The sequence below is a fragment of the Aristolochia californica genome, unplaced genomic scaffold (assembly GCF_029961685.1).
Source record: "Aristolochia californica isolate CCGP_79_NKW_82.1479 unplaced genomic scaffold, dmAriCali1.0.hap1 SCAF_1, whole genome shotgun sequence".
In the NCBI taxonomy this organism is placed as follows: domain Eukaryota; kingdom Viridiplantae; phylum Streptophyta; class Magnoliopsida; order Piperales; family Aristolochiaceae; genus Aristolochia; species Aristolochia californica.
The window spans coordinates 2,803,828-2,828,856 of NW_027181770.1; the positions used below are offsets into that span (position 1 = coordinate 2,803,828).

Consider the following 25,029-nt stretch of genomic DNA (forward strand, 5'->3'; position numbering starts at 1 on the left):
AATCAGACCAGTTCATAAGCAAAAGATCTCGTTTTTTTCTTTACTTCTGGCTTCCAGAAGCTGAATTTGGAGTTTCAGTAAATGGTTTCGTTAGAAAATAGAAGAAGAAGCGGACAGCACGTGAAGAAGGGAGCCATCGGGAGATGCAGGTTGATGCTGATTACAAGGAGATTAAGACACCATTGCAGAATTTTTTTTTTTTTTTGTAAATTAATGTATCAATGGAATGGGTCACTCTTTATTTTGGACTTTTACACTCAACTCCTATCGAAAAAGAAAAATTAAAATCCCATCCTTTTTTGTTTTAGAATTTGTGTTTTTGCGTTTCATATTGTATCACTCTCATCTATGAAGTCCGATGGGACACCACGCTACGCGTTCCTTCCATTTTAATATTCGGCTTTGGGGGAGAAGAAACGAACGAGGAGGGCATGCGTGATGCCTCGCGGTCACCTTATCCCGTGCTCCCGCACCACGGCGCAGTCCTCATACTTTCCTTCCCCTCGCACAGCCCTCGTCGGAACACCAACGAACATTCCGGCAGCTCGCCCAGATCCGCGAACAGCGACTCGTCTTCCTCGCCCATCGGGAACATGATCGCCGCCACGTCGGCCTCGCCGGAGACATGGCTTCGACAGCAGATCGGGCTTTGGAGCACCGCCTCTTTCCCTGGGGACGACGACACGTCGGAGAACCAGATGAAGTCATCAGAGAGGAGAGTGTCATCTCTCAGATCGGGGAATTTCTCGTCCGGCTCTATGTCGGTCGGGTTTGAGAAAACCGCCGGCTCCTCAGGCTGGAACGGCGTGTTTGGCGCAGCCGCTGGGGCTACGGCAGCGGCAGGGGAAGAAGAGGTGGAGTTGTTACGGGAGGGGGGCCAGGGATGGTTGTGCTCGCAGGCGTAGGTTACGACAAGCATGGTGGGGTCCACCCTGCTCCGTTCGACTTGCTTTCTTGCCGGGCAACCTTTCGAACTGCTGCATCGATAGTATCCCCTGTCGGAGAAATCGAGTAAATCAACTTCAGGCCAACTGAAATACTAACAACTAATCGACTGGGTTTTTTTGCTGGATTGAGATTGTTCATCCGCTACCAAGGGTTGCTCGAAGAAAAATAATCACATGGAGCATGTTAATTGTTAAACGAAGAGAGACAACGAGAAAATCTGTTAAAAAGTGCTGGACTACAAGACGGTCGTATATGATTGCGCTGTGATTGATTCGTAATGATCTCACAGGAAGAAAGGAAAGAACGTCACTGAGATCAGTGATTGAGCAAGCATTTCAGAGACTGCAGTTTTCTAGTACTCAATGGGATTCGCAGTAAATTTCGACTCCCACCAGCGACAAAGATACAGTTGAATCGTCCAGAAAACAGATTTGAGGGCAGAAAAGCGAGAGACAGAGAGGGAGAAAACGAAGAAACAGGATTCACGAGTCCCCTACCTAGGATATGGAGATCCCTTAATGGGCTTCTGGCCGTACTTCCTCCAAGCCCACGAATCAGAGGGTGGGGCTCCTTCCCCCTTCAGCCGCGATCCCTCCACTTCCACGATCGGTACGGACACCACTCTCTTCTGTACGGCCCTCCTACTGTAAAAAAGACCGGTACAACATCAAGGATTAGGAAATAGTTTTCTTTCTCTAAAAAGTCGACATGTAAAGGCTGATCCTATCAATCACTAACCTTCTCTTGGGCGAAAACACGGCGCTCAACTTGACGTCTGCAACCCCGCCGGAGAATGCCGAACAGGAGCTGTTGCTCTCCGGCGCACTCGCAGGCTCGTCCTGCTCGCCGACAAAAGGACTACTGAAGCGTCCGTCCATCCGATTTAACCGAAAGAGAACCAGACGGTTCCGTCTGGCAGGTGCTTGAGAACCAGTAACTACTTCTGAAACAACAAAAACTGTTCGTTTCCGGTGAGGGGAAGGGGAAAAAACGGCCGGAGAAGATGGAGTGAAATGGAATGAGAGAAGCGAAGGGCCAAAACATAGCCGGCTTTTAACATCGGCCGACATGCTGACAGATGGGCAGTTTTGTAGTTTATGAGAGACGTGCGAGCAAATATCCAAACTAAAATTGCCAACTGAAGGCGACTCTTTTGATTTAGATATTCAGACAAATGGAAGGGAGGCCACGTGGGTCCCTCCTCCCCAACCCTTTCACCGGAAATTATAAGGAAATTTGAAATCTTAATTTTCCTTACGTCCACATTACCATCGCCACCCTCCCATTTTACTTATCCCTCAAACCCCATTAATTTCCTCCCGTTCAACAGCTCACCAGCTCTTCGGCTTTTCCCCAGATGCACTCCCACGTCTTCTCTTTCCCATAGGCGCATATTCATTGGAATCCGGTGTATATAGACAACGTTACTTGCTCGTGGCCCAACTCACCTGCTCCCGAAATTGATCCCGATTCACCGTTTCAAATTAAAATGATCTGTGGATCGGCCCTTTAAGGAATTCAAGACTCAGTGGATCTAAACTCGAAAGCAATGGAAGATAGACAAGCGTCGTTTTTACTAGACTGTTTACACTCAGAAGCGAGAAGACCTGAAGCGTGCTGAAGTTTGTCTGTTCTCAGGGAAGAAATTGGTGGCTGAGAAAGTCTACAGTGGCTGCACGAGTCTGGAAACGGATATCGGTAGGTATTAATTATTTAGTTTGTTTTAATGGGAAAAATCGTGTACAAGGGATGGATTTTTTTTTTTTTGTGGAAGGCTTCAGCAAAACTGGTGCAATTCTTATGAGGATTATCGATGTCTTGCAATGAAAATTATGCAAGCCATTTCCGGGCTGGCACTGTGATTAAAGACTAGTATGCGAGGAATAAAATATCAGCCATGGGTGTCAAGCGACCGGTTCCTGCTCCGCTTCAGATGGTAAGGACGTCTCTTGCATCATTATGCGTCGTATAATAGAGATGATGACGGTGTGATGTTAATCACCTCCTACTTGTTTAATTTCCTCGGCCTTGACTTTCCCCAGCATCTTTAACGCATGAAATTTTCTCACTCCCTCTTCATTGATGATCCTTTGTCAAACCTCCCAGCTGCAGTTTCAAGGACTGGAAACTTCGTCAAGCTTTCCTTCATCCAATAGTCTCTAACTGAGGATTAATCAGTTTTCGTTTAGTAATATTAACTTGCTCTTTCTGAATGATTCTTTAAGCATCGCACACAGATAAGACAACAAACTTGCCTCCTAGTTTCGTTCGTAGATTCCATCCATCGTAGTTTTCAAACGCAGAATTCCCTTTCTCCCATCTGTTTCTTGTCTGATGAGTTACTCACCCCCTTTATCCTTCTTCTGCTTCTGTAGTATACGCAAAAAAAAAAAAAAAACCTTTTCGATGTTATCTTTAGCGACTTTAGATTCAGATAATAAAACCCAAGATAATGTGGCCGAGATAACTGAACGAACACATTTAATAGTAGAGTTAAAAGAAAAATCAATTGTTTCATCACCAGATCGGCTAACGCTGGCGATAAACAATTCAGGATGGTCAAGGTGAGAACGACACCTTTCGTAGACTTCTTTCTGGAATTTGGTTACTTGTTTATTGTTTCTCGGTCCCCACTTGATGATTATCTCTTCGATTAGATCCGCGTTACTTGCGCTGGAGGGTTCTTCCGTTTCTTTTTGAAAATCGGAGCACGACTAGAACACTTCTTTTGGCCTGTTTGTCACGACTTGGCTTCGATCAGGTGGACATTTCCCAGTCCAGTTTTGGGTTGGTGGAGACGGGTCAGCAAAAATGGGTATTCACTGTCTATTTAATTGAAAGCTGAGGATAATGACGATTCCATGGTTTCTACTTGTCTGGATTTCTACTCTTCTCTTTCACCCTCTCATGAAAATGAAATGATGATGAAAGCAAGATAAACTTGTTCAGGCCATGGATCATTTCATATCTGAACATTGAACATAGTCAGAAAAAAAAAAAAAAAAAGTCTTCTGATTCAAATGAAAAGTTGTTCTTTTCATAGTTTTCATCTCTTAAATAAATTCAATTTAACAGCTCTTCAGTCAGATTCACTTAGATGAACAATAGATATATAGTGAGCTGTGAATGGTAAACCAGTGAGAACTGGAGGAAGGCAAGATTAGTAGTATTCTTAACATTCAATCAAAATCAGATGATGAGATCTGTCAATAATTAAACTAAAATATAACATCACAACCAGATATGATATACCATATTAAAATGGATATAATCTAGAACTAAAGCATTTGCATATCATCTTTAAGAGCTTCACCAAAACTAATGATTTTGAGACAGCTACTCAAACTTCTTCTTGTAATAATCCATGAAGAGGTTGAACAAGTTAAGATTCAAAAAGAAAGAAAGAAAAATGTCCACACTGAAGAACTAGAATCAAATCACTGGAAAATCTCATAGAAAATTCAACCAAAATCTGAAACATTGAGGGGGGCATTCCGAGAATCGAACTCGGGACCTCTCGCACCCAAAGCGAGAATCATACCACTAGACCAAATGCCCTATATGGACTTACTGATTAACTGTGAAGTAAAGAAATCAGATCTTCAAAAGCTCGGCAGTATGAGGGATTGAATACTCTCTTGTTGTTAAATCATATTACCTTGTCTCTGATCACAGTTCGCTCAGTGTTTTGGAAAGAGAACGATCAAGCTTCACTGTCAGACTTACAAAGGAGAAGAGGTCTACGGTGGGCACTGCGTAGGCATTTTACCAGAATTTTTTTTCTTAGATTTAATATCTTTTAAATTGTTTCTTTATTGCTTGGACCTCTGTGATTCCAACAGTTCGCTTATGGGGGGGTTCTGCTGTTTCATTTGTGTACTGGGCAGTGGGTAGTTAGCTTTTTGTTGTGAGAGACATGCAGTTGAAATTTTTATCTTGTCTTTCATTAAATGGGAGAAAGAAGATGAGAAAATGAACATAAACTCCGCCATGTGAGCCTGTAAGTTTAGCAGACCAACTTGGAGAGAAGATTCAGATTCTACTCCATTTATTATTTAAATGGTCACTCCATTAATTAGATCATGCCTACTTATTATGACTTATCCGAAGTAAAAATCATGAAGATAAGTCCAGATACAGATGCTGAAGATCCATTGACGTTAGACAGCCAGGAAGTGAAAGAACTTGGCAGCAGAAATAGAAGAGTCCTTTAGTGATTACATTAGGAATATCTAAAAATCTTCCTACTCTATTAGGGTTTTAAGCTTCCATTATCATATTTCTCCTCCTTGTTTTACAATGCCGCGAGAAGAGCTTCTCTAAGACTACACGAATCCAGGCTTCCGTCCTTGGCTTCGACGATGGCTTCCATGAAAAATGAACCGTTGCATGAAACGGTAGCTCGAACAACATTGAGACTCACCGCTTCAAATGCTCCCAAAATTTTAACCAGCAGTTCTCGTCCCTCCTCACATGAGACTCGAACCAGAAAACCCATTTCGGCCCTCTCTACTGTCACCTCCTGTGAACAATAGCAGCAGACAACGAGTAAGGGAGCGCTCTGACAACACGTTCTGCCGGCCCTTTAGGCTTCCAGTCAGATTATTATATTAGAATAGTCTTCGTGAGCATTCATTAATTCAAGAGAATCAGTCTGTTTATGAATAGAGACTTTCTCGAGTCCACATGAAGGATCATGCGGTAGCTGATCTGGTGGGCCGCCCAATCTGGGGCTTTAGCCTCCCTTTCAGCTCGAAATAACCGAATATTCCAAGAACATTTCTTTAAACAATGAGGTACAGTCATCTGACACCATAGACAGCTTGAAGGAAATGCAGAAATGGAGGGGTGAAGTGACTATAAGGAACGGAGACAGTAAGAGAGAAAGAGAGAGCATACGCACTTTGCGGTTCATGCATTTGAACTCTTCATTCACGGCCTCAATTTTCAATTTCAGCTCCTTGATATAATTGAGAGCGTCCATAATGACTGCGTTTCCTCTTAACTGAAGGAACACAAAGCAAACAATTGAGAGGTGATGCATAGATATAGCATCATATATAGACGGAAACCGACTGCAGAAAAGCAATAAAACTTAGCTGCTGGCTCGAAAACGAAAGGATTACCGATTTTGAGCTGGTAATGGATCGGAGGACATGAAGGTTCCGTCGCAAGGCCACTCCTCTTCGCAGTCGATACACCGTCCTCATTTCCTCTGCGAACAGAAAGAGGTCGTAGGCGAGTAGCAACAGTTGTTGCCTCCTTTATATTCACGAGCAACACCGGAAGCTCTCCACCGACAACAGAAATATCACCACACAGCCATTTGTTTAGGAGTGACTTTTTGTTGAGGTTGCGACATCCTGTCTGCAAGATTTGAGTGACTTATATTTGTTTTTGGCCGAGTGAAGGAGGGCAAAACCCAGAGTGCAGAGGGAAAGAAAAAGATGTTAAGGGAATCTAGGGCATAGGAGGGGCGCAGGGTGGATAGAGCCAGAAAGATGGGTTAGTGGGTCCAGAGGATGATTGGCAGATGGGGGAGGCAACTAGTCCACTGAGTCAGTCACGAGTCTCCGGCTTCCCGGCTTTTGTCTCTCCCTTTCGGGTTCTTGTCATGTACAATCCAAAATCCAAGCTCCCCTCCTCCATCAAAAGGACAAACAGAGTAGCCTCTATTACCCAAGTTCGCATAAGCATGCGTTAGGTTCAGCAGTGGCGGGAGACTTGATGGAAAAAAGAAACCGTTGGCTACATTCATCCTGAGACCGGTCATTTCACTCATCCTTGATCCGTGACACTCTAGTCTACAGAAGTTGGATTTGAGCAGTTGCTCTCCTCCTTTTTATCCTTTCTCATCCGATTTTTGTCCGCAGTTTTGGTCTTTTCTGCTGTGGCCTTATTCCCACTTTGTCTACTACCGAAACAGCGCTTCTTCCTGATCTTTTCTGTTTATTTTTTTGCTTGATTAGTCTTTGTTAGATAACCCAGGAGGTTCATCTTTTCATTTGGCCTTTTTGTCCCCTTCTTCGACCTTGCTTTCGTTCTTTCTTTCTTTCTTTCTTTCTTTCGCCCATGGAATCCTGTTCATATGATCCCCCTACAATCCACCAGCAAACGAGGGTCCTGTTGGGTTCAGGAAATTGCACTTTTTGAATGAAAAGCAAGAGTCACGAACTGCTGCTGTTCTAGGCCCTAGACCTTATTTATTGTCATGGCACCCATCACTTTGGGGGGCCTTCCAACGTTCATACCTGATCCCAGCTCCTGCTAAGATATGTCCTCGTATGCAAAGCCACTTCTAATTGAGCCCAATTATATTCAAACCACATTGTTGTAATATTTGAATTTTAAAAATACTAACAGTGGGTTAGTGCACCTTGAAGTCAAAGTGAAAGTAAAATTGAATTATTTTTTTTGTGTTAGTGTATTCAGTAAAAAGTGCAATGAACAGTATTTTCTTTTATTAGTGTGCACAATGGAAAATGTAGAGGAAACAAGAAGATCGTAGATGTAACTATAGAAGATAGTTTTATTTAACTTTTTAGTTAACAAAATACGATAATAATTTCAAAATTAAATATTAATTTAATTTAATTAAATATAAAAAATAATATACCTAAAAAAACATGGTTAATTTCATAATTCTAACTTTTAAAATATCTTAATTATTACTCTTAAATTAGTAATATAATATAATATTTAAAGTCATTAATATAATAAATAAGTAAATAAGATTTTATTAATAAATAAGATAGATTTTAGTTTGTTCTAAATTAATACAATAATTACAAGTTAAAATTAAATTATTATTTTAATTAATTATAAAATATAGAATAATTAAACAAAAATATTTACTTTTATAATGTCTAGATGCTTATCAAATTCTTAGTTTTACAATATCTTAATTATCACTCTTAAATTAGTAATTTAATATAGTCTTAAAAGTAATAAATATAATAAATAAATAATATATTTCATTAATAAAAAAGAGATAGATTTTAGAGTAATATATATTAATAAAATTATTCATGCTTTGGTTTTGAGAAAGTGGGCGGCAAGAGGAGAGGGAAGCACCACAGCGCCAAGGGAGGGCATGAGCAACAACGGTGAGGTCGAGGGCATGGGCAAGGCTGAGTAGTGGCGAGGTTGAGGCCATGCAACTGCGAGAAAGAGCGTTGAGGGAGACGAGAGAGACAAGGGTTAGGAAGCAAAGAGCATTCGAGTGAGAGGGATGCAAAGAGTGTCGAAAGAGGTGAGGATGCAATGAGTATTGAATGAGCGAGTGAAAATGAATGAACTGGGTGAACCCTCGGATTTCACTTTCACTCTTTTAATTGGAGCGAGTGAAAGTGAATTATATAGTTCATTCACTTTCACTTTTCCTCGTGGGCACACACTAACAATTTTGGATAAGTTGAATTCACTCAGGGTGCGCTAACAAGCCCTAAAGGTCATTTATGACTTTTTTCTATTAAATATAGTAAACATATATAGCACTTTGACTTGCATCTCCTTATTTATTATTTAGACATGTTGTTCGTATATGGTTCTAGTTTAAGATTGCTTATCTTTAGAGTTCATCAAATACTCTAAATGGTAGAAATTTTCTGAATTTTGTTTCAGCAAATCTTAACCCTACTTGCTAATGCCAAGCCATAGTTGTCCAACTGCAAAAGGGTTTGAAACAAATCACTTCAAAACGTCTCTTTCTGCTTGAAAGAAAAAAAAGAAAGAAAAGGCATCATGAACTAATTTCACCTAGGGTCATGCAGTCATGTTATTGACTGAACTGAGTTATGTTCACTAAAAATGTTACCATATTGGGTACCGATGAGACGTGCTCTGAACTGGGTTCTCCTCACCCTTCTCCATCCATGTGTTTAGCAAGACTATGTTAACTTCTCTAAACCAAGTAGCAAACCATTCTCTTGATCAAAGAAGCGGTCGATTCAACTTTCTTGATTTAGGAGACATCACATGACTAATCAGAGATGAAATCGGGTCTGCTAATCCTGTCAAGCGGCATGGGGTTAGTCTCCCCCAGTCACAATGGTAGGGAGAATGATTTGATCATTGTCAGAAGGAAATTCACTTCTTCTCCGACTAATCTGGGGACCATGGGAATGGTCTAATTCGAACGTTTTCTAACGAATGGCCAAACACGAATCACAGTCGGCTGGCTTTCATTTTTTTCCGAGTGATAAATCCTGTATTTCTCACCGAGACGTCAACTCATATGAGCATATCTCAGTCAAAGGGAATGACGAAAGGTTACTGCCAGAAGATGACAAGCGCGATGAATTGGACATAATTAATTCTCTGCGTGTTCCCTTATGGATTAATGCAACAGACCGGGCGGTGGCCGGTGGCCGTCTTTCCTTCATTTCTTCCGTCACCACCTCCCCCGTACACATCTAGACAGGATAATAATATTGGACGACAACGTCAAACGAGGTCGTCGTCGTGAAAAGCAAAACAAAAACGGGATGTAAATAGATGAAACCTCTGTATGTAGTTAATCTTGGATAATCGTGAACGAAGCGACATATCGATCATCCTGAACTTATTATTATAAAGTAAACACACTTGGATATAGGATTATATACCCTTTTACAAGCCTGAGCATATATACTGATTCACAGATATCTAAGGTAAGGCACACTAAAAAAGGACGCAGTTTTACCACTCAGGACCTACTACATATGAGCAAAGGATGCTTCTGTTCCGTTGACTTGTTCACCAACGGGGAAGTCGCATCTTGATAAGATTTCTATTGACAGCCGTTTCGTTCTTGAGCAAATCATAGGTGTAGGCGCCAAGAACGACGCGAGCAGCACAAGAGGAGCCAGGCAAGACCGGGCAGGGGACGATGGTTGTTGCGTCTTTGTCTACGCACAAGTACACCTCGTACACTATCGATTCGTCCCACGCGTTCTTACTGCACTCGATTGCCGCATTGGCTCTGATTCCTGTGGAAACTACGTTCAGCACATCGATGATGCTGTAGTCCATGTAGTCTGTGGAGACGATGCCTGAAAATGGCAGAGAAGAATTGATGGTTATGTCATTTTGTGGAATCAGAAGAACATATTTGCTTGGGAGTGGAGAGAACGCCTACCGTTTTTGTTCAGCAGAGAGAGCAGATCAATCTTGCTTCTTAGATCAAGCCCCTTCTTGAAGTAATCGTGCTGGCTTAGACCCGAGCATCCGCCATAGGTCTTCCAAGTGCTTTCCCATAACTGACGCCCCTCGCTGCTTGGGCACTTAATGTTGGCCCAGTAGCTACTCAATTCCTCAGTTAGATCGGCAACCTGCAGATAAATCAGAAAATAGGATAAACCCAGCTTTCCACATAACTACCAGTACCCACTGATCATACATGATCCTCCTCTACAGGAGAGCTGTAGTGGTAGTATTAATACCGAAAACGTATTCGAATGTGCTATAAATTTTTAGAAGGAATTAATTGCCTGATCGAGGTAGAAGGGGCTCTGGTTGCAATTGACGAGAGGCTTTCCATCACTGGAGAAGGGGTACAGGCCCTTGACAAAGAAGTCCAGAGCAGGTAGACCATCCTTAGGAAAGCAACATCCTGAGCTGCTTTTCTTGCAATATGATCCTGGCCACTGTACAGAGTCCACCCATTTTTGTCAGATAAGATAAAAGCTGAACGACCAATCAACAGAAGGAAAAGCAAGTGAGAGTAGAGTATACCATGAGAACAAGGTAGTGGAACGCGGGGTCCGCAGCCGCCACAGCATGAGAGAAACCGAACAAGGAAAGAAGAGCTGCGGCAGCAAAGAGAGAAGTCATTTTTCTTGCGAACTGGTTGGAGAGGAAAGCCAAATTGGATCGATGACAGTCATTGCAGGACTGAAGACCTATTTATAGAGAGGGAAGAGAGTACTATTTTCAGAAGCCATACATAGCATTTGCGAAGTCACGTGCTTCAGGCACCCTTCAGCTCGTGGGCTTCAAGGGAGTTGCTCGCGTGGGGCTGGTAATATTTTAATTGTTCTGCCAAGGAAAGCTTTACAAGAACAATAATCACGCCTACCTCTTCTCCTCCATTTGTACATTTTTTTTGCCTTGGTTTGTCCTGTACCATCTTTAATGGAAGTGGATTGGGTTCTGTACAGACACTACTCAGGACGATGAGGCGGGCAAGTGGGTTTGTTTTGATATTTAATCGAGTAGAAGAAATGCACGGGCAACCATTAGCTATTGCCCAATTCTATAGATAATAATATTTTGATTTTTGAGTTGGCTGGGGTTACGATTTGCTGGAATTAAAAATAAAAATCCTTAGAACCTGTAAAAGCTACGATGGGTCACTTCAGTAGAATCCGTTCACCTGTAATTAAATTCTGTAGCAAATGGGAACTTCTAAATAGGTTCATGTTCTAGAATTAACCATTACGGCTAGGCTTTTTACATCACTAAAAGAAACTGAATGAGACTTATCGTCCTATGAAAATGGTTTTCACTCACCAAATCCTTGCGATTGATAGTAATTCTTGGAGTAGCAGCAAATCGAAAACCAGAATAGACCCACTTGAACTCATGCCACTTCCAATCTTATCACAACCCCATATTATATCATTAACCAAAATAAGTAGTTAAATCTTCGATTCGACCTCTTTACGAGTTGTCTTCTTTTGTTTGCGAAAGTCCAAGCATCTTACGAGTCTGCGAAATGCTGTCCAATATCGTTATCAAAGTGGGCAAAGAGCGTTAATGGTTGCGAGTTTTCAATTCTTACATTCTCATTAGCATCTTTCTTGACACACATATGGATCTCGTAGACTATTGATTCGCCCCATGGGTTGCGACCGCATTTGATAGCGGCATTCGCACCGATTCCGCTGCTAACCACAGCGAGCACCGTCTCGAAACTGTAGTCCATGTAGTCTGTTGGACCAGTAGCTGTTCAGGTCGCCTTTCACAAGTTCATCAACCGGATTTCACAACTAGAGATTTGGTTTACTCAAAGTGTTTCTCAGTCTAAGTTCTGCAACAGAACGGAATTAATTAAGATTAACTTGGAAAGATGAACCTGGTTGGCATTGAATGGGATCTTCTGGCAGTTGGAGACGATGGTGCCGTCAATGGAAGCAGGATACAAGCCCTTGATGAAGAAGTCGAAAACGGGTTGACCGGACTGGGGCAAGCAGCACCCTGATCTAGCTTGCTTGCAATATGACCCAGGCCACTGCGGTCAAATTCACGTCACGGTATTTTAAAGGGAATTTTACCAAAATACCGATTTAAATTAACTTATTTATAATAATAACTAAGACCAGAAAATATTTACAAAACTACCGAACTTTGACCGGTCCACTGTATATGTGGACAGTCAAAGACGACACGTAAGCTTTGACTGCTTACATGTCGCCCCGTCATCAGAGCTGTAGATGAACACATAGACTGCCACATCATTATTATTGACATGTCATCCGCCACGTCATGATAAAATTTTGAATAAATTTTAAAAAAATTAAAAAATCAAATACACTTTTTATTACCTAATATCTGAAATAAAAAATTAATTTTTTTAATAAACAATTAAAAAAATAAGTCTTACTTATTTAACACCATTTAATATCAATAAAAAAATTTATTAATTAAAAAAATTATCGTTATACTTTTTATTACTTTATATTTTAAAAAATAAAATAAAATAAGTAAAATATTAGATTTAAAATATTTATAAAGAAAAAAAATCTTACTCTTAAGTCTTACCACATATTATTGATATAAAATATTTATAAATTAAAAAAATATACAAAAAGTTATTTTAGAGTTTAAAAATACAATTTATTTGTATACTTTTTATCACCTTATTTAAAAAATAATAATGTTTACAAATTTAAATATTTATAAATAGAAAAAATCTAGCTCTTACCCATTTATTATGAATTTAAAATATTTATAAATTTAAAAAATCTTACTCTGAAGATTTACCCATATATTATCGATTTAAAATATTTATAAATTAAACAAAATATACAAAAAAAATATTTTAGAGTTGAAAAATACAATTTATTTGTATACTTTTATTACCTTATTTAAAAAATAATAATATTTATAAATTTAAATATTTATAAATAGAAAAAATTTACCTCTTACCCATTTATTATGGATTTAAAATATTTATAAATTTAAAAAATCTTACTCTTAAGTTTTACCCATATATTATTGATTTAAAATATTTATAAACTAAAAAAATATACAAAAAAATTATTTTAGAGTTTAAAAATACAATTTATTTGTATATTTTTATTACCTTATTTAAAAAATAATAATATTTATAAATTTAAATATTTATAAATAGAAAAAATCTACCTCTTACACATTTATTATGGATTTAAAATATTTATAAATTTAAAAAATCTTACTCTTAAGTTTTACCCATATATTATCGATTTAAAATATTTATAAACTAAAAAAATATACAAAAAAAATATTTTAGAGTTTAAAAATACAATTTATTTGTATACTTTTATTACCTTATTTAAAAAATAATAATATTTATAAATTTAAATATTTATAAATAGAAAAAATCTACCTCTTACCCATTTATTATGGTTAAAATATTTATAAATTTAAAAAATCTTACTCTTAAGTTTTACCCATATATTATCGATTTAAAATATTTATAAACTAAAAAAATATACAAAAAATTATTTTAGAGTTAAAAAATACAATTTATTTGTATACTTTTATCGCCTTATTTAAAAATAATATATTTTGAAATTTAAAATATTTATAAATAGAAAAATTCTAACTCTTACCCACTATGGATTTAAAATATTTAAAAATAAAAAACTTACAAAAAATATATTTTAAAGTTTAAAAATACAATTAATTTGTATACTTTTTATGACCTTATTTACTAAATAATAAATTATTAAAAAATACATTAGTTAATTAAAAATTTACAACACCTTTTATTATTAATTTAAAATATTTATTAACTAAAAAAATATGAATATTTAAAAATATGATAGAAACATTGAAAAAAAAAATGTTAAATTGTGGTCAAGGTACAAGAGATTGTTAATGGGAGCCATGGCGTCCCAACATATTTGACATAGTTTCAAAAGACTTAAATTACATTTCTTGAACCAAGTTATAATACACCCAATTTTTCTAACAAACTTCATAGAGGACGAACTAAATAGACACAAGCTGTAAAGGTACACCTAGCTCATTCATCATCATAATGCTCCTTTTCCTCATCATCAGAGTCATCCTTCTGCCAAGTAGTTTCATCTATAAGAGAAAGATTAAAATCTCCTTGTAACTCTCATCTGATATCATTGCATGACTCCGTGCATAATCTACAAAGTCATTCTGGTCTGTCTCTGAGTCTATCCACCCATTACCAATCTGCACACAGTTTTCAATTTTTTTTTCTTAATTTGAAAGCTCTAAATATGATCAATGGAAAGTCGTATATTAATAAATAATTTTACATCAACATATCAAAGAATATTAAAATTCTCATTCCACTCTTTTGTCTGATTATAACAAAGGGCCTTGCCTGAAATTTCTTCATTTAGATAAACATATCGGTCTTTGTCAAAACAACTTCCTTCTCTGTTCTGAACAAAGAAAAGCACATTGAGGCATGAAAGTGAGGGACCATGAAACTAGCGCGACTTTCATTACAAAAAAAGTTAAAGAGGGAGAGAGAGTACTCACCTTTTACAGTGTTATCACAATGAAACTCATCCGCATGTTGAGACTTAATTGTCATTTGAGAAATTCCTTTCATGCCCATCTCCTTGATGGGCATCAAGATCCATTATCAACACCTTGCATAATTCATATACAGCAAAAACAATTTGGCGAACAAAGTGAGACATCTGCATACACAGAATCCTCCCCTTTCTGCAGAGAAGAGATGAAACCCTCCACCAGCATTTATGGCTGCCCACGTTCCTATGTGGGCAGCCATAGAAAAATGGATCAGCATTCAACAAGAGCAAGGATGAAATGATTTTACACAACTCAACAACAAACTGAGCATGTTAAATAATATTAAAAGAGTTCTAAGTCATCTGATCAAGCTTCCAAATAGTAATCCTAGTCTCTTATATCTACAAACCTATTCTAGTAACCTTCTCGCAGATCATTCATGGCATATTCACCAAAATTAAAACAAAAGGTACAAAAGCTAGCATTATTCAAAAGTACTTTACAGATCAAGGGAGTAATATTCACAACCATAATATGAGGTAAGAAAGCAGGCGGCCTTTTCTAATTTTGCAGTAAGCTTAAAGTGATGCAACTTTGAATTGATTGAACAAATCCATATCAACATATCCAAAAGTAAACATGTGCAATCCTACACCCAGTGGCCCAAAAGGTCAGTACGTATTGTAGTTACCACTAGAAGATCCTCCTCCTCTAAAGCTTCTACTGGTTCCACTATCTTCTTCTTGTCGAAGACACCATATTCCAGGAGAAATTGACATATGCGACCCCATTTCGTGAAATCAAATGGATGCCTATGTAAATAATAAAAGCCAAAAGACACAGACAAGGATAAAAGGACAAGTTAGTTCCAACATGGAGAATTAAATAATTTGGACCTATAATTACAATAGAAACCAAAAGGGTTGATAACATTTTCTGAAACAAGACAAACCTTACCAGCATTAAGACCACATTTTTTTATAAGCATTTCAAGAAGCAGCTTGACCTGATTTGAAAAGACATTGGATGTAGCTGTTTAAGAGTGAATTATCTCAAAAAGTGAATTATCTCAAAAGTTGACAAGTTCTTACCTGCTGGACAAGTTCTACAAACAAATCCGGAGGACCCATCCAAGTTTTTGATTGATTATTTCTAGATGGGAAGATCAAATCTTGAACCTACATGAAACGAGGAAAAATAAACCTTAATGCATTCAACTAAGTACTCTATATATTGAAATGAAACAAAAAATACAATGGAAACGATAGAATTATTACCAGTCTTTACACGAATGGTGAATCATCAAGAAACTCAACCACTGACGTGCCCTCATCTTCAAACGAGGGTTACCAAATGGGCACTAACCACAACTTCCACCCACTAAGAATGGCTACAAAATATAAAATTTTAAAATGACTGATTAATAAATATAGAATACCACAATATAAACGACAGTTATCAATAGTAATACTTAAATTTCATGAGTAATGTAAATGTTCACCTTGGATTGCTACTTCCTGGAGTGTTTATCGGGGCGAGCGTTAACTGGCGGGTTTCAACATTTTCTAGAGTTATGCCCCGATTGTTTACATGTACCACAAAAATAGGTACCACGTTCTCCTTTATCCATTTCTGTACGTATACGAACTGAACGTGGACGACCTGGTTGCTTCCTTGCAATTGGTGGAACAACTCGAACACCCGTATTAGGCCAATAAAGTTTATCTTTATTAGGATAGAATCCAATTGCATATGTTCCTCTATATGCCTCTGTTGTATACCAACGACTACACAATTGATTGAAATCATAATTGATTTTTGCACACACTGCAATGGCATGGGTACAAGGAATTTGTTCCATTTGAAAATGGTTGCACGTACATGTCATATTCACCAAATCAACCTGATACAACCTTCCATCATCCATAGAAATTTCGTACATATTATTCGTATACTGATGTACACGACATGCTCTTGCTTTATCCCTCTTATTTTTCAGAGAAACATCAACAGAGGGAGTACAAAATGATGTCATCTTTTTTGCAAATTCATGTCTTTCCACAAAATATTTATTCAATCTATGAAAAGTTGTTGCCACCAATGCTTGAATTGGAAGCCTTCTAGCACCTCTTAAAACATTATTAAAGCTCTCAGACATATTGGTGGTCAACACACCAAAGCGAACATTGCCATCGTGTGCCAATGACCAAAACTCAAGTCTCAATGGTCCTTCTGTCAATAATTCTTTTGCTCTCTCACTTTGTTGCTCAATCAACTCCATCGTACGATCAAATTCAATAATATTTGTCTTCCTTGCTGCAGACCATATGAGAGCATTCAATGTATCATTTTTGAACGTCTTCTTGAAATTGGCAACTAAATGATGCACACAAAAACGATGAAAACATTCTGAAGGTAAAAAAAATTTCTGGACCGCCATTAATAAACCCTTTTGACGATCTGAGATCAGAGTAAATGGTTTTTTTCCTTTAATAACAAAACGATCTAGACAAGCTAAAAACCATTCCCAACTTTTTTAATTTTCTGATTCAACAATAGCAAAAGCTAGAGGAAAAAGACCATCGTTCCCATCAAGAGTAGTAGCAATTAACAAACAATGAGGATACTTCCCATATAAATGTGTTCCATCAACACTAATAAGGGGTCTACAATATTGGAATCCAGCAATGGATAGCCCAAATGCCCAAAAAACACACTTAAACATCATTTCATGGCCAAATTCTTCAGAACACAGTATAAATTCGTTAGCTGGATTCGCCTCTTTTATTGCATCTAAAAACCGTGGCAAAAGATTATATGATTCATCCCAATCACCATAAATTGCTTTTATAGCCTTGCAATTTGCTCTCCATGCTTTCGCATACCGGACAGAGATATGATACTTATCTTTCATGATCTGCTGTATATCATTAGGACTCAAAGTAAAATTCGTCCTCACTGTTGGCATAATGACTTTACAAATGAAAGATGATGTACACACTGGATTATCTTCACGAATAATACTATTAACACAAGTGTGATCTCCACCATACTTTCTTATCTTAAATTGACGAATCCTTTGATCACATGATGCAAAAACACTCCAAGGACATCCATCTTCACCACATTCAATTTTATAATCACAACTAATAGACCTTAATGTCTTATACTTAACATGTCTTTCAATCGAGTATTTTTTCAAAAAATCTACCATTTGGGACTTATCCTCAAATATTGGACCCACGCTGATATTATTTGATGTTGAGTCTAAAACGTTTATTATTCTAGAATCATCTTTGATACATCTAGTATTAACCTCCCAGGCATCTTCATATATATCCGGGTACCCAATTGAATCTGTTGTTTCAACTCTATTTCTATGAACCCCGGCTTCGAATATCTCATCCCCATCCCCTTCACTATCTTCTGAACCAATATCATAATCACTAAAACTATCACTATCATCAACATTAACCACCCTGAATAAACACAACAATAAACATAAAAATTCGAGTAGGGATAACATAAATATCACACATTTAACAATGAAAGGGTAAAAAACTTACAAGGGAGAAGACATTCCACACTCAGACAGTGATGCAATAGACGAGGGGTTCAAAAACCCCACTTCACGCCCTTGTGTATTAAACCTATATAGATAATAGTTTGTACTTAAAAACAAGTCATGTAAACTTAACTATTTATATCATAAATATACGAACATAAATACTTACTCCTGTGTACGTGGTAATTCTTGTTCTTGGAGACAAGATGTTTCACCAATAAAGTTTCGATTCCTCGTACCTTCCCTTCCATGGGCCCTTTGTCTTAGGACCTTTTCTAAGAAAATCTCAACCATAGATCGATTACTTGAAGCCATCTCAAATAATTCAATCAAATCATTATCATTTTCCACCTTTGAGATAACAAAAACCCCGTCAGAAAATGGAATTTTGGCCTTAATAAACATTTGATGAGTATCACCATCCCACCCCGTGAATCTGTACATCATTACTAAGAATTCACTAAACTTAGTCGAAACTGTAATCCTTTTCATTTGTGATTCACCTCCATCATAACTATCAAAATATCCAGACCTCTCCTTCAATTTTCCATTGTATCGACAGAAGAACCCAACAACTGACGCCATATTATCTATAAAAACCATACATTAGTAAGAGTTTATTTATGCAAAAAATTATCTAAGTTTTAATTTTTATGATTAGTCCTAACAATGCAAAAACACACCTAAGTCCAAATTCACCGAACACCCCTGGTAGAACCCCATATGACTTCGCAGTCACTACGAACCGTACCTCATCAGTGATGGGGGTCGGGCTTCATTGGCTAATGGATACCCATGCAGGCAACTCAGCTTAGTTTGAACTGGACCCAACCTACTCTTAATCAGATTCTCTACCCATCCCTAGGGACACGTGGAAACTAAATAAAACATAGACAAAAAAAATACCATGTGGTGGTTATGTATAACACCCGAATCTCCTCACCACATGGCAAAATCATTCCATAACACTTCAAAATTATTCAACAACATTCTAGAACATTTAAAAATCAATCGAACTAATTCTATAACAGATGACTAGTCCTAACAATGCAAAAACACACCTAAGTCCAAATTCACCGAACACCCCTGGTAGAGCCCCATATGACTTCGCAGTCACTACGAACCGTACCTTGTCAGTGATGGGGGTCGGGCTTCGTTGGCTAATGGACGCCCGTGCAGGCAACTCAGCCTAGTTTGAACTGGACCCAACGTACTCTTACTTAGATTCTCTACCCATCCCTAGGAACACATGGAAACTCAATAAAACATAGACAACCCACTTTCCATTACCCAACCTACTATTAATCAGAATTTGTACCCATCCTAGTAACTAGGGCAAACATAATAAAACAAAAAATAAATAAAAAAAACCCATGTGGTGGATATTTATAACACCCAAAGCTCCTCACCACATGGTATGATCATTCCATGACACTTCAAATTTATTTAACAACTAGCAACTAAAAATCCTGCAAATCTTATCTCAATAGAGTAAAATGCAACTTCATAAATCAGAAAATTAAACGAAATTAACTAAAATTAAACTAGCAACTTCAAAAAATACAACAAATTATACAGAAAATCCATAAACTAAAATTAAACTTTACAATAATTTTAATTTATCTGCAATTGACAGAAATTTCATTAACATAAAATCAGAAATTAAACAATAAATCACAAAAAAATACTGTAATTAAACACCTAAATTCAAATCAACATTATAATTAAACACAGTAATTAGATTCAATTAAAAAACGCCCTAAAAAATCACCCTGATTCGACTTCTGAAATTCAAATTGGGGTCTTCGGTTTCGAGAGAAGGGGCGGCGAGAGAGTGAAATAATAGGGTATTAAGAGAGGGGACGCAGAGAGGAAATTATAGGGTTCGGTTTTGAGAGAGGGGGCGACGAAGAGATGAAATGATAGTTTTCGGTTTTGAGAGAAGGGGCGACGAAGAGATAGAAATGATAGTTTTCGGTTTTGAGAGAGGGGTGGTGAGAGGATGAACAGAGGGGAACGGAGAAGAAGAATGAGAGTCTGGGTTGAGGCGAAGAGAGAGCGGTTGAGAGGGGGGCGTCGTCGAGGGCGAGGCCGAGGCAGAGCAGCAGCAGCAGCAGGGGAGCGGCCAAGGTCGAGCGGCGGCAATAGGGGAGCGACGAGAGGAGGCGGCAGCAGGGGAGCGACGAGAGGAGGCGGCAGCAGGGGAGCGACGAGAGGAGAGCAGCCGAGACGAGAGGCGAGGAGACAGAGCGCGAAAGAGTTTAGAATGAAAAAATTTGAGGGCTGACGTGGCACATGCTTACGTGGCCATTGATGACATGGCTAAAAGAAAATAATAAAAATGACATGGTAAACTACGTGGTAGATTATGTGTCAATAATGATGACGTGGTGGACTCTGAATTTTCACTTTGATGACGGGGCGACACGTAAGCAATCAAAACTTACGTGTCGACTTTGACTGTCCACATATATAGTGGACCGGTCAAAATTTGGTAGTTTTGTAAATATTTTCCGGTCTTCGTTATTATTATAAATAAATTAATTTAAATCAGTATTTTGGTAAAATTCCCTATTTTAAATTAGTATCTGTTCAATTATCGCTAACGTAGACATCGCAGAATCGACTAATGCTAAAGCGACGTGAGAAATGGTCAAAAACTGAGGTAAGAGAAAGAGAGATCAGTGAAATAAGTACCATGAGGACAAGATACATGAAATCAATATCTCTGTCCGCAATCGTTGCGACAGAGTGGGAGCAGAGAAGCAACAAGGCTCAAAAGACCTGCAGGGAGGTCTTTGGTCAGAGAAGACGGACAATCAACGCATTTATGGAGGGAGCAAACGGTAACCGGAGCTGCGGAAGCTCGTGGGAATGATTAAGAAGATATATAAGACTCACGTGGGATTAAGGAAGTTTTTTCTTTTTCTTTTCCCCTTCGTTGCGTTTTGGTCGAAAATAACTTGTAACAGAGGAATCGTGGATTAAGAGGTTCGATTCATGTCACACCCACGACAGTCATATGCCGAGAATTTTCTGCTTATCAGCATCAAAGTCTTGGGGGTACTTTATGGTAGATGATACAAGCTCGTTTTCAGTGTTCAGTCGGCATCGACTGACTCTTTATCCCTTGCTCTGCCGTGGAAATTCGTGCTCCACCCTTAGCCACAGAAGCAGAGCAATTTCCTCAGCTTTATACACTGTAATTGCTCATAAATTTTTTTCCCTGGATTCCTAGGTTTGTCCAACATCCAGGGCAAATTCTTTTACCTGGTAAAGAAAGCCTTCCATAAAAGGGAAAGAGAAATCATCTAAACGTGTTTAAATTTTTTTAGCTAATTTGCAAATGCTGATTCAGTGCCTCTTCGCTCAGAGCTTTGAGAATTTGATCGCCAAATGTAATAATACCATATCACCTTCAACTTCTTCAACTAAAAATTCGTAGAGTTAGTACCCCTGGATTCGAAGGAGAGAAGAGTATTCCAATCTAAAACCGGAGAAATGCATTTAAAAAAAGGGAATTTTATTATATTATCCAATTTATTATAAATATTAACATAAATAACTTAACTTCCAAACTAAATATAAAAAATACACAATTTTGACCCATCAACAACATATATGTACAGTCTAAGATGACACGTAAGCTTTGACCACTTATGATTAACAGATTATAAGCAATTACATTATATAGCCTCACACATCATCAAATTGCTATGTCATTAGACATTTTGTATGACACATCCTCAACACGCCATGTCAACGTACCTTTTTTTCTCCTATTTTTCTTTCATTATTAATTTTTTTGGGAATTTTAAAAATATTTTCAAACATTAATTTCTGGTCTTTAAAATATTATACACTTCATTACCTTCTATTTAATATAAAAAAATAAAAAAATTGTTCATTAATTATTTTTAAAATATTTATTTAATATAATTAATACCTTACATTAACGATTTAAGATATCATTTAATTTAGTACTATATTTTGTAAAAAATAATATTTTTTTTAAAAATGCTATTGTTGGTACATATTTTATTACCTTCTTTTTATAATAAAAAATAAAATGTATATTAATTAATTAAAAAATATATTTTTACCTATTTAACACCTTTCACTATCCATTTAAGATAAAAAAAATTAAATACTAATTAATTATTTGCATTTCTTTTCCTTCAAATTATTATAATAAAATATAAATAAAAAAATTATTTAAAAAATATCTTCTAATGTAATTAATACCTTGCTATGGGGGGGGGAGGGTTAGTCCACAATGAACTTTAATTGAAGTGAAGAATTGAATTGAACTTAAATGAATTGATTCAATTTCAACTCATCCTTGGGTGTTAGCTTAGACAAGTTCAAGTGCACTGGAAAACAAATTCCAGTGTTAGTGCCCCCAAATGAAAAGTATGATATAAACAAGAGAATGAGAAACCTTTTATAATATACTTAAATAGAATATATACCTAAATAGATAATTAACCAAAATAAACATGGTTACTACACTTATAAGTGATTTAACGTGTAGTATTAAAATATATTAATATCCTAATTAACGAAAAATTATATTATATTACTTAATGATTATAGTTTATTATAAATTAATACAATAATTACATGTGACTAGAATAAATTATTAAAAATTAATAAAAAAGTAAAAAATAACATAAGTGCATATAATAAATAAATAAATTATTTTTTAACATTAAAACTCACAAATTTAATATAATAAATATATTTATCAATAACATAATATATTTTTTATGTATTCATAATTAATAATATATTGTCACAAATTTTAAAACCATTGGTTTAATTAATTATAGCAATGAGATAATTAAACCAAAACAATTTATCAAATATTTTAATTATGACTATTAAATCACTAATTTAATATAGTAATTATAAAATAAGTATATTAAATAAATAAAATAATTATTTTTTAAAAATATAAGTTATTATTCCTATTACGATGGTTTAATTTTTCCTAACTTACGAAAAATTAAATCATCGTCTTCCTCACCGCACGCATTGTCTTCCTCAATGGCAGACTGGCGGGCAACGGCGACGGCGGCGCTCCGACGGTATGCTGAGAGTGAGAAGAGAGGGAGGGAGGCCGACAGGGGGGGGGGGCTCCTGTACTCTGCGACGGAGAAGAGAAAAAAAAAATTCGCGGGGCAGGGGGGGCAAGAGCAATGCGCGATTCAGTTGGTTGATTCGCAAAATGGGTGGAAAACCAAATTCTACGATTTTTGCCTGAGAGAATGAAGTGATATAATTTAACTTCAATTTAATTTATTCCACACTAAGGGGTGGGGGGGGGGGGGGGGGGGGAGGGGGGGGGGGGGGGGGGGGGGTTAGTGCACATGACTCAGGACATGATGTTCATGCGCATTACGCAGTTCATGTCCTGGTGTCGTTAGGGGCCGCCGAAATTCATGTCATGTACATGAATATACATGAATCAGGAGTTCATGTCCCAAGAGTAAACGGCGGAAAGCGCTTTCCACCCGATTTTGAGAATCATCTACATGACTCTCGTGCGGGGCTCTCTCTGTCGCACACCTCTCTGCCATTGCATTCCCGCAACCCTCTCTCATTCTCTGCTCCCTCTCTCATCTCCATTCCCGCAACCCTCTCTCATTCTTGCAACCCTCTCTCATTCTTTGCTCCCTCTCGTCTCCATTCTCGCAGCCCTCTCTCATTCTTTGCTCCCTCTCTCATTTCCGCAGCCCTCTCTCATTCTCGCAGAGCACGGGAGGTCGAGCTCTGTTGCAGAGCTTCTCGGCCTCCCTCTCTTCTCCCTCTAGGCGTACCGTCGGAGTGCCGCCTCTGTCGGCATTGCCCGCCGCCGTCGCCGGCCGTCACCTTTGCCTAGCCCGTCCCCGTCGCCATCGCCGTTGCTCGCTGGCTCACTGCGGAGGAAGACGAAGATGTTTAATTTTACCTAAGTTAGGAAAAATTAAACTATCTTCATAAAAATCATTAATTTATAATTTTTATTTATAAAATATTTATTTTTATTTATAAAATAATTATTTTTATTTATAAAATAATTATTTTTATTTATAAAATAATTATTTTTATTTATAAAATAATTATTTTTATTTATAAAATAATTATTTTTATTTATAAAATATTTATTTTGATTTTACAATTACTATATTAAAATAGTGATTTAATATTCATAATTAAAATATTGTTAAAATAAATATTTGATAAATTATTTTGGCATAATTATCAGATTGCTATAGTTAATTAAACCAATGGTTTTAAATGTTGTGATAATATATTATTAATTAATAATACATAAAATATATTATGTACAAATATATTGTGTGTTAAAGTTATGATTAGATCAATTTTTTCTCTTAAATTATTCATTTTTAGGTTAAAGTATATCATATGTTATTAATAAATTAATAACTTAACGTATTACTTTCGTTTTTTTATTTATAACATTATTTATTTATTATTTGTAATTAATCATATACGTATTTCATTGGCTCATGTAATTACCATATTAATGTACAATAAAATATCTAATTCAATTAATAAATATATAAATATATTTAATTATACATTAAATAACTTATTCGTGTAGTAATAATGGTTGTTTTACCTAATTTGGGGTTTAAGGATTATGTTATAATTAAGTGCACTGTAAAGGTTTAGAGATTCTCTTGTTTTTTATGTTTTTCTCATGTTGGGGCACTAACACTGGAAACTGTTTTCCAGTGCACATGAAGTTGTCAACACTAACACCAAGTGCGAAGATGATCTTCATGTACATGACTGACATGATC

At 36.9% G+C, this 25,029-nt stretch overlaps 5 protein-coding genes and 1 non-coding gene across 6 annotated transcripts; all 6 read right to left on the reverse strand.

Moving 5' to 3' along the window:
- Positions 1-121: 121 nt before the first annotated feature.
- LOC137955792 (probable WRKY transcription factor 65) lies at positions 122-1,950 on the reverse strand. The gene is made up of 3 exons (XM_068802916.1): positions 1,687-1,950; positions 1,446-1,592; positions 122-995 (listed from the first exon to the last, which is right to left on the reverse strand). The coding sequence occupies exons 1-3, from the start codon at positions 1,824-1,826 to the stop codon at positions 455-457; spliced, it is 828 nt and encodes a 275-aa protein (XP_068659017.1). The 5' UTR covers positions 1,827-1,950; the 3' UTR covers positions 122-454.
- Positions 1,951-4,434: 2,484 nt separating this feature from the next.
- Positions 4,435-4,506, reverse strand: TRNAP-UGG (transfer RNA proline (anticodon UGG)). The gene has a single exon. It is a non-coding gene; the product is annotated as a tRNA-Pro (tRNA).
- Positions 4,507-5,211: 705 nt separating this feature from the next.
- Positions 5,212-6,248, reverse strand: LOC137952893 (uncharacterized). Its single transcript, XM_068800032.1, has 3 exons — positions 6,075-6,248; positions 5,852-5,953; positions 5,212-5,470 (listed from the first exon to the last, which is right to left on the reverse strand). The coding sequence occupies exons 1-3, from the start codon at positions 6,156-6,158 to the stop codon at positions 5,243-5,245; spliced, it is 414 nt and encodes a 137-aa protein (XP_068656133.1). The 5' UTR covers positions 6,159-6,248; the 3' UTR covers positions 5,212-5,242.
- Positions 6,249-9,468: 3,220 nt separating this feature from the next.
- Positions 9,469-10,784, reverse strand: LOC137957003 (extracellular ribonuclease LE-like). Its single transcript, XM_068804699.1, has 4 exons — positions 10,663-10,784; positions 10,419-10,574; positions 10,067-10,259; positions 9,469-9,980 (listed from the first exon to the last, which is right to left on the reverse strand). Exons 1-4 carry the CDS (start codon positions 10,759-10,761, stop codon positions 9,685-9,687), a joined length of 744 nt encoding a protein of 247 aa, XP_068660800.1. The 5' UTR covers positions 10,762-10,784; the 3' UTR covers positions 9,469-9,684.
- A 3,374-nt stretch (positions 10,785-14,158) lies between these two features.
- Positions 14,159-16,933, reverse strand: LOC137945041 (uncharacterized). Its single transcript, XM_068790935.1, has 4 exons — positions 16,301-16,933; positions 15,744-15,830; positions 15,605-15,658; positions 14,159-14,206 (listed from the first exon to the last, which is right to left on the reverse strand). Exons 1-4 carry the CDS (start codon positions 16,931-16,933, stop codon positions 14,159-14,161), a joined length of 822 nt encoding a protein of 273 aa, XP_068647036.1.
- A 255-nt stretch (positions 16,934-17,188) lies between these two features.
- LOC137945946 (uncharacterized) lies at positions 17,189-18,802 on the reverse strand. Its single transcript, XM_068792094.1, has 3 exons — positions 18,387-18,802; positions 18,219-18,302; positions 17,189-18,131 (listed from the first exon to the last, which is right to left on the reverse strand). The coding sequence occupies exons 1-3, from the start codon at positions 18,800-18,802 to the stop codon at positions 17,189-17,191; spliced, it is 1,443 nt and encodes a 480-aa protein (XP_068648195.1).
- Positions 18,803-25,029: the final 6,227 nt, after the last annotated feature.